We start from the raw sequence: 14,482 nt of genomic DNA, 5'->3' as shown, positions 1-14,482 counted from the left end.
TGTCTGCTCAGTAGAAACGTGTGTGGGGGTCATAGGCAACTCTCCAAAAGGATGCATCTCGGCACCGAATGGAAACCACCGAATGAGGGAAATAACCATCCCATCAACACCTGGCTGGCACAGAGGCCAGCAGCGTCTCTGCAGAGTTCCCCTCAGCAGCACCCCTTTGTCCTGACACAAGGGACAGTAGGGTGCAGACAAGTCCATCCCTTCCTACCAAACCGATTTCCCTGAATTCTCCATGCATGCCTCTTTTTCTCATTATGTGCTCCTGGCAACACAGCCCTACCTAACGCTGGCAAGCCTCAGAGGCAGCAGTTAATATTTTTTAAAGATGTGCAGCAGAACAGTTTTTAAAGTGAAAACTTAGTGAGCCTTAAGCCCACAGGAGCAAGCATTTACCTTTTTAACTTCCCACTTTTCTTAGATACATTACAGGATCTAAGATAAGGCACCAAAACCCTAAGGTAATTTCTAATCAGGAGGCATTATGGTCCTCACACAGCTCTTGTTCACCAAGAGTATGGCCCTCCCTCCCCACGATGCTGTACAATAACCGAGGAACAAGGGAGGGAAGGAAAAGCATGAGGTTTGTCAAAGCAACCACTAACCCTGGGATGTAGCTTGCTGCCTCCTGCCTCCTTCACCCTCAGCCACAAGGAAAGAAGGAAGGCTTTCACTGAAGGCCCACACGCAAGCACCTACTCTTCTAACTGAGGCTCATTTTATGTGCTGTGCTGTGCTCTTCTCCTCCCTGGCTGCATATCTAAAGGAGGCCTTCACTCCTTCTGCTGCCAAGAACTCTAGAATAGAGCTTCACAGCCGTGTCAGTGAAATAAGAATGCAAATAAAGAAGGCCCATTACTTGAGGGTCCTTCCACTCTGATGACTTGCATACATCTCTTCTGAGGCCAAAGGGGTTTAATCTGGTTCCAGGATGTCTCACTAGTGGCTACTCACCCGGTGTTGACTGAGGGTCTCCTGTATAGAGGCTCCAGTGGAGTGATGGATGGGCTGGATTCTAGAGCCAAACTGCCTGGGTTCAAGTCCCCACTCTGCCACTTATTACTTATTGAGTCTCAATTTCCTTGTGAGTAAAATGTGGGTGATGGTAATAATACTAATACCACCTCACAGGGTTTTCTTATAAAGACAAAATAACTTAGCAGAAAGCAAGCCCTAGCTGCATGTCAGCTTATGTGCCAGGCACTGTTGCCTTCGTAGCCAAGGAGGCCATATTCTCAGCCTCACTTTCCGAGGCCGCACTTTGAATTCTAAGATTAAACCGTGCATGCTTTTGGCCACAGGAGGATGGAAGAAGAGAGAATCCAAACCTCCGAATGAAATTCACAGCCTTGTCCTGACATTTAAGGTCCTCTACAATCTACCTCCATCCTTCCTCCCAAACAGACCTCCTCTACATTCCCAACCAGTTCTCTGGATCATCCACTCATTAAGACAACATCAAGCACCTAAGTACCATGTTCTGTGCTAAGCGCTGTTCTCCCCTCAGCTCACCTCCATGTCTTTCCCTTTCTAGATTCTGCCTGGTCTTCAAAACAGAACTCAAGAAGACCTAGGCTTCCACAAAGACCTCCACAGCTGCTCTAACCCACCCTTCTGACCTCTCTGAGGTCTTCTGGCTTTTACTCACCATGCATTGATTATTTTGTTATATGGTTATATTTTATATGCTGAACTAAAATGTAAGCAACTTAAAAGAAGAATGAATCTTACATTTCTTTGTATATCCCTAAGTGACTAGTACTGTGCTTTGCACTTGGCAGGGACTCAGTGAATAAGTGATTTACTTGATACTTCAAGAGGGCACAGATGACACACAGCAAACCCATTATCATTTTTTTAAAACACCTTTCTAATCAAGACTCCCCCATAGTGTAGAGATTAAAGGCTCAATCTGTAGACCTAGACTCAGAAGATTTATGGTTAAATCTGCCATTTAGTAGTTGTATGACCTTAAGGAAGTTACTTAACCTGTCTATACTTCAGTTTCCTCATCTATAAACTGAGGATAAACAAAGAACCTACACTTCTTAGGGGAGTTATGAGGATGGAATGAGATAATACATTTAAAGCACTTTGAACAGGGCCCGATACACAGTAATTAATTATTATAAATATTCATTATTATACTATCTTCTACTATCTTCTTGGAGTTCAACTCATCCAGAGTGCCCCAAAAAAGTATTTTGCCAAGTATGCTGAACCTATACAGAAAGCTATTGGATGTCAGTATATACAAAACATTTCACCTTTCTTCTTCATTCATTTGGCCCATTAGGCTGTTCAAAAAGACATGTTCTACCTCTGTACTATGGATCAGTTGCCTCAGTTTGTTATAAAATCTGTAATTCTATTATACCTTCAATTTTACTGTATACTTCAGCAAAGCTTTGAGTGTGTACACAACTCAAAAAAATATTTTACCAGTGGCTTGAAAGAGGAAGGAAGGTCTTAAGCAAAACTGATTCACTATCAAATACATCAAGGCTACACAGAACCACCAAACTCACCACGTTCCCATGAAGTACCTTCTTAAGTTATGTTTTTCATCAATGAAAGCAGAAAATTCTGCCTCAAACCCACCAGGTGTAATTTTATACATCTTGTCATCAAAACAGCACATTTTCCATCAAGCCATTTCTCTTTTTTCTACTACTTTTCAATGAGATTTTAATTAAGATCAGTTTTAATACACATGCTAAAAGGCAAATAACTTTTCAATCATGAGACAAAATGAAACTGCTGACACAGAGAATGGGCAGTTCAAATTTACACACCAGCACTGGAAAAAAAAAAAAAAAACCTAGCAACTTTCTCTCAACACATTTGCAACAAGGGGGACATTCTGCTTTCCAATCTCATAAACCAGTTTTTGCAAACTGCCTTCCACTCAGTCTGTGCCTACATATGACTCCTGGTCTGAGTCAACTGGAGCTTTAATGGTGGTCCGGCTTCTTCAGTAACAGAGGTGAAGAGCAGAGTTGCGACTAAGTGTGCTCATGAATGAAGAATATCCTTGCTCATTGTTAGCATCTATAATTGTTTAGCACAGTACCTGGCCGTAGTGCACACTCAATACATGGTTATTACCATCACTCTCATGTCATCTGTGTGTGCAATTCAACAGCCAAAACCAAAAGGCTAATCATTTTTTAAGTCAATGTGTTTCTTCTCAAGGCCAGCCAGTTTTCGGAACGGGCCCAACAAATCAGTTCTATGCAGCTCATTATAGAGAAGAGACACAAAGCAAATTATAACAAAATAGTGCAAATTAGTTTCCAAATTTGTTGAGTAACCCTGACTGCCAAACACTAAGATGCAGATATGTGGGATCTGATACTCTTATTTAAGCAACAACGTTTCAACCAAATCATTTGCTTCTTCTCATCTCCAACCTCACAGTCTGATGGCCTGTAGGAAGCACAGTATATTTCTGGACTTTTTAAATTTTCTTGTTTTGTTTTGTTTTGTTTTGTTTTTGGCCACACCATGTGGTTTGTGGGACCCCAGTTCCCCAACCCAGGCCCTCGGCAATGAAGGCACAGAGTCCTAACCACTGGGCCGCCAGGGAATTCCCTCTGTACTTTTTTTAAATTATATATTAAAATACCTGAAATAGGCAAAATTAAATATTTCCTCAGTAGCCTGTGCCAGGAGTGTCACCCCTATGTAAAAGATCTATATATTTTGTAATAAAGAACAAAAAGCCTTTCTTGAAATTCTTATTTAGGACAAGAAAGTAAATGTAATCCATGCACATAACAAAATTAAGTGACATTAAATAGCATATTTGTTCTCTAGCCACCTCAACACTAAAGGTTGGTTATCTGTGTCACTGACATTAGAACGTCTAGCATTTGTCTAGTAAAATATAACACAGGCAAACATACTATGTATCTGTAGAGCAGTCATATATTTTATTTCCTTGAAGAACATAGTCAAGTTTCGTATAAACATCGCATGTCCTAAATTTTTCTAAACTGAAGACACTGAAGAAAAATATATCCCAAGAACATAATGAACATACAATTTACATTATGCAACTTACCTGCAGTTGCTAAACAGGAGCTCATCAGGGCAAACATAGCAATCACACACTGAGTAGTCATTTTTATTTCTCCAAAAGCGTGTCCCATTCAGTCACTTCACCCTGTAGTTCTTCAGATTATAGATAATCTTTCCAAATCAGAAGTGGCCTTAATATCCTTCTTTCCAATTTTCAAATTGCCTGTAAAAGTAAACATTTTAAGAAGAAAACTTAATGCAGGAATTTCTTTTCATAAATACACATTAAAGTGAATTGAAGAATTTCTAAAAAGTGTAAGATAAATTTATCTTTAAAGATGCCTAGGGGACTTCCCTAGTGGCACAGTGGTTAAGAATCCACCTGCCAAAAGGGAACGCTCTTGCACTGTTGGTGGGAATGTAAATTGATACAGCCACTACGGAGAACAGTATGGAGGTTTCTTGCAAAACTAAAAACAGAACTACCATATGAACCAGCAATCCCACTGCTGGGCACATACCCAGAGAACACCATAATTCAAAAAGACACATGCACTCCAATGTTCAATGCAGCACTATTTACAATAGGCAGGACATGGAAGCAACCTAAATGTCCATCAACAGATGAATGGATAAAAAAGATGTGGTACATATACACAATGGAATATTAGTCAGCTGTAAAAAGGAATAAAACTGGGACATTTGTAGAGATGTGGATGGACCTAGAGACTCTCATACAGAGTGAAGTGAGTCAGAAAGAGAAAAACAAATATCGTATATTAACACCTATATGCGGAATCTGGAAAAATGGTACAAATCAACCGGTTTGCAAGGCAGAAATAGAGACACAGATGCAGAGAACAAATATATGGACACCAAGTGGGGAAAGTGGGGAGGGTTGGGGGGGAATGAACTGGGAGATTGGGATACCAAATTGTACACTCTAAATATATGCAGTTTATTGTATGTTAAAAAAAATAAGAAGGAGAAGAAGAATCCACCTGCCAATGCAGGGGACACAGGTTCTATCCCTGGTTCGGGAAGATCCCACACACCGAGGCGCAACTAAGCCCATGCACCACAACTAGTGAGCCCACATGCCACAACTACTGAAGCCCACGCACCTGGAGCCCATGATCCACAACAACAGAAGCCACTGCAATGAGAAGCTCGCACACTGCAACGAAGAGTAACCCCCACTCACCGCAACTAGAGAAAGCCCATGCGCAGCAATGAAGACCCAATGCAGCCCAAAAAAATAAAATTAAAAAAAAAAAAAAAAGCCTACACAACACTTAAGCAAACTTGGGGGAGGGGGTAATTACCTAATAAAGATTGTTATAGCAAATACTTTTGCAAATATATGCTCGTTTTGACATTTCAAATCTTTGGTTTTATATAAAATTTTCAAGAATATAGAAGAAAATCAAGGTACACCTATAACATTATCAATTATGTTGGAGCACTAAAGTAATCAATGACATCTGATACATGAACTTCCTAGTGCCAGCAAAAAAAATAAATAAAATAACTGATTAGAACTCAATCTACGACGCAAACTATTGTATATAGGATGGATAAACAATAGCACAGGGAACTATATTCAATATCCTGTAAAATGGAAAAGAATGTGAAAAAATATACATGTGTATCACTGAATCACCTTGCTGTGTAGCAGAAATAAACACAACATTGTAAATCAACTATACTTCAATAAAATTTTTTAAGAAAAGAACTCAATCTAATGTTATAGTGACAGAGTTATCATAGGGATCAGATTAAAACACATTTAGAGTCAATCTGAAAAAATAAAGAACCATTAAAAGGCAAGATTCTTATTTCAACTGTTTGCCAACATTTTAACAGGCCAAAATGTTGTCTCTCCCTGTCTCTCAACCCCATCTGAGACTATCTGGTTACCTGACTAGAGGATCCAGAAGGTCTTTTCTAAACTTTTCCTACCCAGAGCCTTGAATGATGAGTTTTGTGAAGGTTTTCTGAACTGGAATATCCTCCTATGGCCCTAAAGATCACCTCATTAAGACACTCCAAAGTATATTTTCCAGCCTTATCTCGTTGAGCCTGGCACAACACATAGAAGTTGCAATTCAACAAAAGTTTATTGAGCACCTTCTATGTTCCAGGCGTTGTGTAAGGACATGATTTCTGTTATTAGGAATAAAAGTTATCCAGCAACTGGATAAACATATAAAGACCCTGCCTGATCTAAGCCCTGGGAAGGCGATATCACAGAGTTTCTAAGAACTACCCCAAACAGCTAGAGATTGCAGCCGTGTTACCCTCACCCAGAAAACTGCATCCGCAGAGCCAGTTTGCTACCTTTAGAAACAAAGCCAGTTTGGGCACTTGTAGATACAGCACAAAAATATGAAACAATGGCAAAATGAGTTTCTAATTAAATGATCTTAGTTCACTGTATAGAGTGTTAAGAGAAAGATATTTAAAATGACTCCCTGTAGTAGTAACACTAATGGCCCCTGAGAGGGAGAGAAACAGGGTGATTGGGAAACAGCAAGGGGAAGGGGCAGGAACCTTTTCACTGAACCCCCATTTGGGTTTTACAAGTATTACGTCCCCAGAAATAATAACAATAAAGTTATAATTTCAAAAATAATTTTTAGGTATGCTTTAAAACTAAAATATTATGTATGCAAGAGACACTGCGGTTCAATCTTGGTATGACAGTGATTTTAAAAGCCTAGTATGGGACGTCCCTGATGGCACAGAGGTTAAGAATCCACCCGCCAATGCAGGGGACACGGGTTCGAGCCCTGGTCCGGGAAGATCCCACAAGTCGCAGATCAACTGAGCCTGTGCGACACAACTACTGAGCCTGTGTGCTACAACTACTGAAGCCCACGTGCATAGACCCCATGCTCCACAACAAGAGAAGCCAGCACAATGAGAAGCCTGCGCACTGCAACGAAGAATAGCCCCAGCTCGCCACAACTAGGGAAAGCCCATGCACAGCAACAAAGGCCCAACACGCCAAAAAATAATAAATAAATAAATAAATACAATTCTTTAAAAAATAATAAATAAATAAATTAAATAAAAGCCTAGTATAAGTAAAATATAGATTATGATGGTAGTTAAAGGTCTGTCTAGGTGTGAATTCACTCTGCCACCTACCTAACTGGTGATGCTGACCAGAATACTCTTCATACATGAAAGTATCCTATAGATACTTCACTGTTGTGAAGATTAAATGAGTTAATATATATATACTGCTTACAACAGTGCCTAGCACATAATAAGCAATGAGTAAATGTTAGCTCTTATTATCATACTTGTCCATTCCCTTTGAGGTATATTTATACCAAGAAAGTGGAGAAATTAGGGTGCGACTGTTTACATAATTTTTAGCTACTGGAAAACTAGTTTAATCTTTTGTTTGCTTCAAAATAAACATTACAAATGGACAGAAAAAGGAGATAAGCTAAAGAGTGGAATCACTAAGAGAATAAAATTGACAGTCAAATTGAGGCACAGTTCACTGGTAGCACAACGGTCTTATCTCAAAAATTGACTAAACTGTAGACACAATTTTGAATGCCATAACATTGACTTCAATCATCTCTTGAAGTCCAACATTTCTGTCACCATAATTCCACATCACCTCAGATGTACTGGAAGTCTCCTCTCTGTTAACTTAAAAATCAATGACAGCAAAGAGAATTTGTCCCTATTTTCCTCCCTCCAAAAAATCAGATTTCCTGAATGGATGGCTCAGGGAAACTCTAAAAGAATACACTATTTCAACAAATGCTAAGGGCAACTTTTACAAAGCAAAACCCTGTACGGAGATTTCAGAAGATGACTTCCCAGAGAATTTTTATGGTGCACACAAACTATATGACCAGCACGAGGCTTGTGGGAGTATTTAACGAGCTTGTGTCACCCCTGCCCGCAGCTTCAGAGGGTCTGTGGGGCTATGCACAATTAATCGGGGGCTTAAGCCAGGTCCGAATGAACCTGCGGAAAAGAAAGGCAAATGGTTCTATGAAAAATATAGACGGCAAATTGTTGACAAGAATATTGGGTAATTATTAAAACGCAGCAATTACAGATATGATAGAGCCAAGCTAAACAGTTTGATGCCCAAAGGCAAACCACTGCAAGTTTACACCGGATCTTAAAACATCTCCGAGGAAGTCCAAGACAAGTTGAAACTTACACACTGCTGCTTCAAACAAAGAGGGAGCTTTTCTTCTTTTAGCTTAAAAGTCCCTCCATAATGTAACTTGTTCAAAAAGAAAATAAACTGCAGAGAGTTTTTGTCTAATCTTCCCAATGTGGTGACAGGATCCTAAGGCGGGGGAGAATAAAAAGGGAAGCGTGTCGTTTCATTCAGTGTAACTCCAGTTTGGGCCAAGACTTGCACACATCAGCGCCTTAACACACGACTTAGGAATCAGTTCCCCAACTAGAAGAACGCAGGACGATCAAAGGCTTCAGAAAAGTCGCAGATCTGGAATAAAACTAGGGAAATACAAACTCTTCTCCTGCTTTGAGGTTAAATCACACTCAATCTGCAAAGATCAGGGACTCCCCACTCTGGTTTTCTTTTTTTTTTTTTTCCACTCTGCCTTTCTAACCTCACTGTATCTCTTTGGACTTTAAGAACTAAATGCTTCCTTTAGAATATAAATAGGGTACTCTGAAATCCTGAAAGAACAATTTGGGGTCTACTGTGTAATAGTCATTTTGCCCGCATTTCAAAGTAATGTATTCCACTCAAAGGGTACCAGAACTTATAGTATCCACAAATGAACAGAATATAATTCTGAGTGAGACTTTAATGGATTTTTTTAAAAAAGAATATGAGGGGCTTCCTAGGTGGCGCAGTGGTTAAGAATCTGCCTGCCAATGCAGGGGACACGGGTTCGATCCCTGCTCCAGGAAGGTCCCACATGCCGTGGAACAACTAAGCCCATGCGCCACAACTATTGAGCCTGCGCTTTAGAGCCCATGAGCCACAACTATTGAGCCCACGTGCTGCAACTACTGAAGCCCATGCACCTAGAGTCCATGCTCTGCAACAAGAGAAGCCACAGCAATGAGGAGCCCACGCATCACAATGAAGAGTAGCCCCCACTCACCGCAACTAAAAAAAGGAAGCCCGCGCACAGCAAAAAAGACTCAACACAACCAATAAATAAATAAATTTATAAAAAAAAAAGAATATGATACTAATTCTTCTAATTTCTCCTGCGTCTATTTCTGAGGCCATTAAACTGAGTGTGCTGCTCCAGATTCTGTAGTGATCCCAACAGAATTCACAGGGAAAGACCAGGATAAGCTGAAAACCCCCGCCCAAAAGAGTCCCGAAACCCATCACAGGTTAAACTAATGTTTGAAAGGAATTGGTTGGGAACAGTATTCCCTGGGTTGATGAGGATGTTTTTTAAAGACTAAATCTTGCTCTATCTTAGAGGAAAAATATGGTGAAATGATGTCTGGCAATAGGCTAAAAGCCAGCAAGAAAAATCACTAACTTCCCCTTGGTTGGCTAACACAGTGGCTATGAACATGAGAGTATTCAAAACCAGAACTGACAATTAGCTTCCAGCCAATCAATTTCTCAAGAATTAGCATGCTAAAGATAACACGAACAGCTTTTAAAGATAGAAGAGGTCAACAGAATTCACGGATGAAGAGGAGCCCAATCTCCAAGCCCAGCACTTGCCCAAAATAATAAGGCAGAATCAAGACTAGAAATCAGGTCGTTCCACAACCAGCGTTCTGCCTTGCAGTTCCAGGTCTGTTGCCACAAACAAGAACCATTTTCTCTCCCTGAATACTCCATCTCTGGAAACAGAATGTTTTTTCCAAGAGAGGAAAAAGCCTGCCCTGGCTGCCATCAGGCATTGGTACTTCCATGTTGACATATGTACTCTGCACAAATCATTACTCATCACAAACTGTGACTTGACTTCAGGACTGTGGGTAGCAGCTACAATAAATAAACAATCCTTGATGCTGTATGACTCAAGTTCTTTAAAGAAGAAGCACAAATCTTTGCATCGTCATATCTTAACACTAAGACTGTTCAGCCCCCAATAAGGAAAATATTTAACAAATGTGATGATCTTAAAGACAGAGGTATATTGAGTGGAATAAAAAATGACCATTCCCTAAACTCAAACAGTAAATTACACTTGATTTTTGGTACCCTCAACATGAAAAGGTTTTCTAGCAGATCATTAAAATGTTTCTAGTCTGCCATTTAAGTGAATTTTTTGGAGAAAGGTATACTGTAAAGTCTGCAAGTGGTTAAATTTAAGCTGGTAGGAGAATTGTTCTGGTGGATATTCAACATGTTATTCAGGGAATTTAGAAAAGAGGCAGGATGGATGACTTCAATATCTAGCTTGGCAGCCTATAAAAAGGGGTGTACAGGATATAGAACAGATACTGTTGTTTGTCTGATGACATTTGGATGCCCTTTAAGACCTGTACACAGAGAGAGCAAAGCCACCTTAGTCAGTCACAACAGCAACTCTCAGATTTCTCTACTACACAGAGAAACTAGCTAATTCCAAATCCCCATTTTCAGATGATCTGGCGCAAGGAGAGGAAAAGTCCTGGATTTGGATAAGAAATCTTTGGAACTGCATCCAAGTAAAATCAATATTCAATAAATATTTACTATAGGAGCCAGGCACTGTCGAAGATACTAAGGATATAGCAGTGAAAAAAAGGAGTCAAAAATCCTGCCCTCATGGTATTTACATTCTAGTAAAAATAACACCATTTACTACATTAGGCAAGATATTTAATTTCCTGAGATTCATTTCTCCCTTCAGTAAATCTTTACTTATTGCTTACGCTGTGCCAGGCAATGGGAATATAATGGCCACGAAAACAGACATGTTCTTTTGCCCTCATGAACTTAAAGCGTGGTGGGATAAATCAACAATAATCACAAATATGTAATTACATGCAATGATAAGGGCTCTAAAGAAAAAGTATCCACAACCCAAAGGATAAGTAGAGATTTAAAAGCTCTGGTATGGGACTTCCCTAGCAGCGCAGCATCCACCTGCCATTGCAGGGGACATGGGTTTGATCTCTGGTGCAGGAAGATCCCACATGCCACAGAGCAACTAATGCCCATGTGCTGCAACTACTGAGCCCACATGCTGCAACTACTGAAGCCCAGATACTCTAGGGCCCGCATGGCACAACTACTGAGCCCGCATACTGCAACTACTGAAGCCTGTGCACCTTGAGCCTGTGCTCCGCAACAAGAAAATCCACCACAATGAGAAGCCCGAGCACCGCAAGAGTAGCCCCCTGCTCGCCACAACTAGAGAAAGCCCACGCTCAACAACAAAGACCGAATGCAGCAAAAAATCAAAAAATAAATACATAAATAAAAGCTCTGCTGAGAGATGACATTATAGATAGAGGAGCCATTACAAGCCACTGATGCTGAAGGGAACATGGCTGCAAAGTCAAAGGGAAAGGAGAGGAAAAGGTTCAAGAAAGAGTTTAAGCAGGAAAATGGAATGATCCGATTAGGTTTTTAAAGTTTCCCTGGTACAGGCACAATGGAAAACAGTATGGAGTTTCCTCAAAAAATTAAAAATAGAACTACCATACGATCCAGCAATTCCACTTCTGGGTATATATCTAAAGGAATTTAAATCACTGTGCTAAAGAGATATCTGCAACCCCATGTTCACTGAAGCATTATTTACCATAGCCAAGACATGGAAAAACCTAAGTGTCCACTGACAAATGAATGGATAAAGCAAATGTGGTAAATACACAATGGAATTATTACTCAGCCATAAAAAAGAAGGAAATCCTGCCATTTGCAACAACACAGATGGACCTTGTAGGCATTATGCTAAGTGAAATAAGTCAGACAGAGTCAAATACTGTAGGAGCTCACTTATATGTAGAATCTAAAAAACCGAACTCAGAAACAGAGAACAAATTGGTGCTGCCAGGGGTGGGGGTGAAGGGTGAGAGAAACAGGTGAAGGTGGTCAAAAGGTACAAACTTCCAGTTATAAGATAAATAAGTTCTGGGGATGTAATGTACAACATGATGACTATAGTTAAAAATACCGTATTGTAAATTTTAAAGTGGCTAAGAGAATAAATCTTAAACATTAACACAAGTAGGGAATTCCCTGGCGGTCCAGCGGTTAGGACTCTGCACTTCCACTGCAGGGCGCCTGGGTTGGGGATCTAACATCCCGAATGCCACGTGATGCTGCCAAAAAAAAAAAAGTTAACACAAGTGAAAAAAAAATTGTTAACTATGTGAGGTGATGGATGTTAACTAAACTTACTGTGGTGATCATTTTGCAATACATACACACATCAAATCACTATGGTGTATTTTATGTGATGTTATGTTTTAATTATACCTCAGTAAAACTGAAAAAAAGTTTTTAATTAAAAATAAATAACGATTTCCCTGGGTACCGTGTGGAGAAGAGACCGAAGAGAGCCTAGAGTGCTTGGATGATTAAGGCTCTTACAGCAGGTTAAATGAGAAAGGTGGTTTAGATCAGAATGGAGCCCGTTTCTTCATCTGTAAAAAAATAAACTAACATTACCTACATCACAGGGTCGTTACAAGAATCAAATGAAATTATAACAGCATAAAAGCTATCATTACTTATCATTAGCAGTCTGTCTCTACCAAAGAGAATTATTATCCTGAAGCCTAAGATTAAGTAAAGTCCCAATATTCTATGGCTGCCAGTGGAAGCAAAAAAAGGATTACTCTTGAACTACCCATACTTGTGGATAGGAATTCCACATTAAGACCCAGTAAAGGAAGGCAGGAAGCACAGAGGGTACAAGATGTGCAAAGAAGCTGGACTCTGCTCTCTCCTGCCCCTCCAGGCCCTGGCCTATCCTCACTCCTGGCTGAGAGTGTAACCAACACCATCTCTGGTCCCAGCATCCTTAGTTTCCTTGGGGCTGACCTTCGGTCAGTCCTTAAAAGCCCTCTGTCTATCCCAAGCACAACAGTCCTCACTGCCCAAGCAAAATACAGCAAAAAGAGGAGGGTGGCATGTACACATCTCACAATGTTGTGAAAGACCAGGTTTTGTTCAAGTTCACAAACCAGGACGGATTTTTTTACCCACCCTTGCAGTATTCCAAGAATCACCTTTCACATTTAATATTTCTGGATCCAAAGATTTCAGTTGCTTATAATTTTAAGTTAGAATTAATAGAGAACTACTCTTGGGGGTTCCAAACCTGGCTTACCTAGATGTCTTACATTGGACAAGTCATTCAGCCTCCATCACCCCCTCATCTGTAAAATAGTAATGATATTTTGATTGTAATATATGAGACAGAATATGGGCATGATACCTAAAGCAATACCTGGCCCACACAGTACATTTTTTTTTTAAATAACAGTCACTGGAGTTTTTATGGTTAAAACACACCTGGTTTTTCAAAAACAAAAGCAAAAAAACAAGCAAACTACCAGTAACAAGATGATATAAATAGCAGTTTACATCAAAGTTTGTATTAATTTGGGGATTAGACTTTGTCATCTAGAATTTCAAAAATTCCCTTCATCACCAAAAAATAATGATTCCAAACCTGATATAAGTCCTAAAGACAGTCATAATATTGCAATGCTGTTCCTAATGGGTAGTAAAGCTATTGCCTCAACAGCTCTAGCGTAAGTTACAGGGATCCCGCTGCACGGCCCTCCTCAGTTCTACCTTATGATTCCCAAATTAAGCTTCAGGGGTTTAGCCAGGGGGCTGCGGAGCTCAGCCTGGCACTGCCCCCAAACCAACCCAGCTGCCTAGAGAAAGGCATCAGCTATCACCAGAAGGGCTTATTAAATCACGAAGCTGCAATTATTCCAGCAAAAAGCAGCACAGCTGAATATTCTCAGGCCCTAGCTAGCATCAAGCCATTAAAAAAAGCTTTGGGGAAAAAATTTAAAGAGAAAAAGAAAAAAGAAATGAAAAAAAAAATCAAAAAGAAGCTTCGGGGAAGCTACATCTCCTAGACTTCCAACAGACTCTTTTTGTACTATATATACCAATTTGCTAAAATATTTGATTCACATCTTTATATTCGCAGGGATTCTTCAAATACATGAATTCAGAATAAACACTCCAGCAACAGACTATGTTGCTAATCACAATTAAACACATTTTTTATTCTCCTCACTGACTTCCACAAAATTCTTTCTCTTGGGTGGGGGTAATCTCTCAAGAGATACATTTCAATCACTTAACCGATATTTTTTGGCAAGGAAAGGGCTCAGCAGCCCAGGCATGTGAAACATTAGGAATTAAAATCCTTAGATGGTTGCCCACTGCTGCAAGACCAAAACGCTTTGCTTGGTTGCTGCATATTATCAACTTAGTCCCACTTCATCTTCTGCACCTTCTCCAGCCACTCTCACCTTAATTCAGTTCTACAAAAGG

General features: G+C 40.0%; 1 protein-coding gene across 10 annotated transcripts in view; it reads right to left on the bottom strand.

Moving 5' to 3' along the window:
* The window catches only part of TGFBR3 (transforming growth factor beta receptor 3), a 195,181-nt gene that overhangs the window by 165,516 nt on the left and 15,183 nt on the right, over positions 1-14,482 (bottom strand). For 7 of the 10 annotated variants that reach the window (XM_057713128.1, XM_057713153.1, XM_057713111.1 and 4 more), the window contains exon 2: positions 4,073-4,252. In XM_057713128.1, coding sequence (XP_057569111.1) covers positions 4,073-4,160 — 88 coding nt within the window. In that variant the 5' untranslated portion in view covers positions 4,161-4,252. Of the gene's footprint in view, positions 1-4,072; positions 4,253-13,292; positions 13,342-14,482 lie in introns of all 10 variants that reach the window. The other 3 variants (XM_057713136.1, XM_057713120.1, XM_057713146.1) reach the window with 1 other exon arrangement.

The sequence above is a fragment of the Hippopotamus amphibius genome, chromosome 1, assembly GCF_030028045.1.
Source record: "Hippopotamus amphibius kiboko isolate mHipAmp2 chromosome 1, mHipAmp2.hap2, whole genome shotgun sequence".
Lineage (NCBI taxonomy): Eukaryota > Metazoa > Chordata > Mammalia > Artiodactyla > Hippopotamidae > Hippopotamus > Hippopotamus amphibius.
Note: the sequence above shows the minus strand (reverse complement) of the source record. Positions and strands in the feature narration are given on the sequence as shown.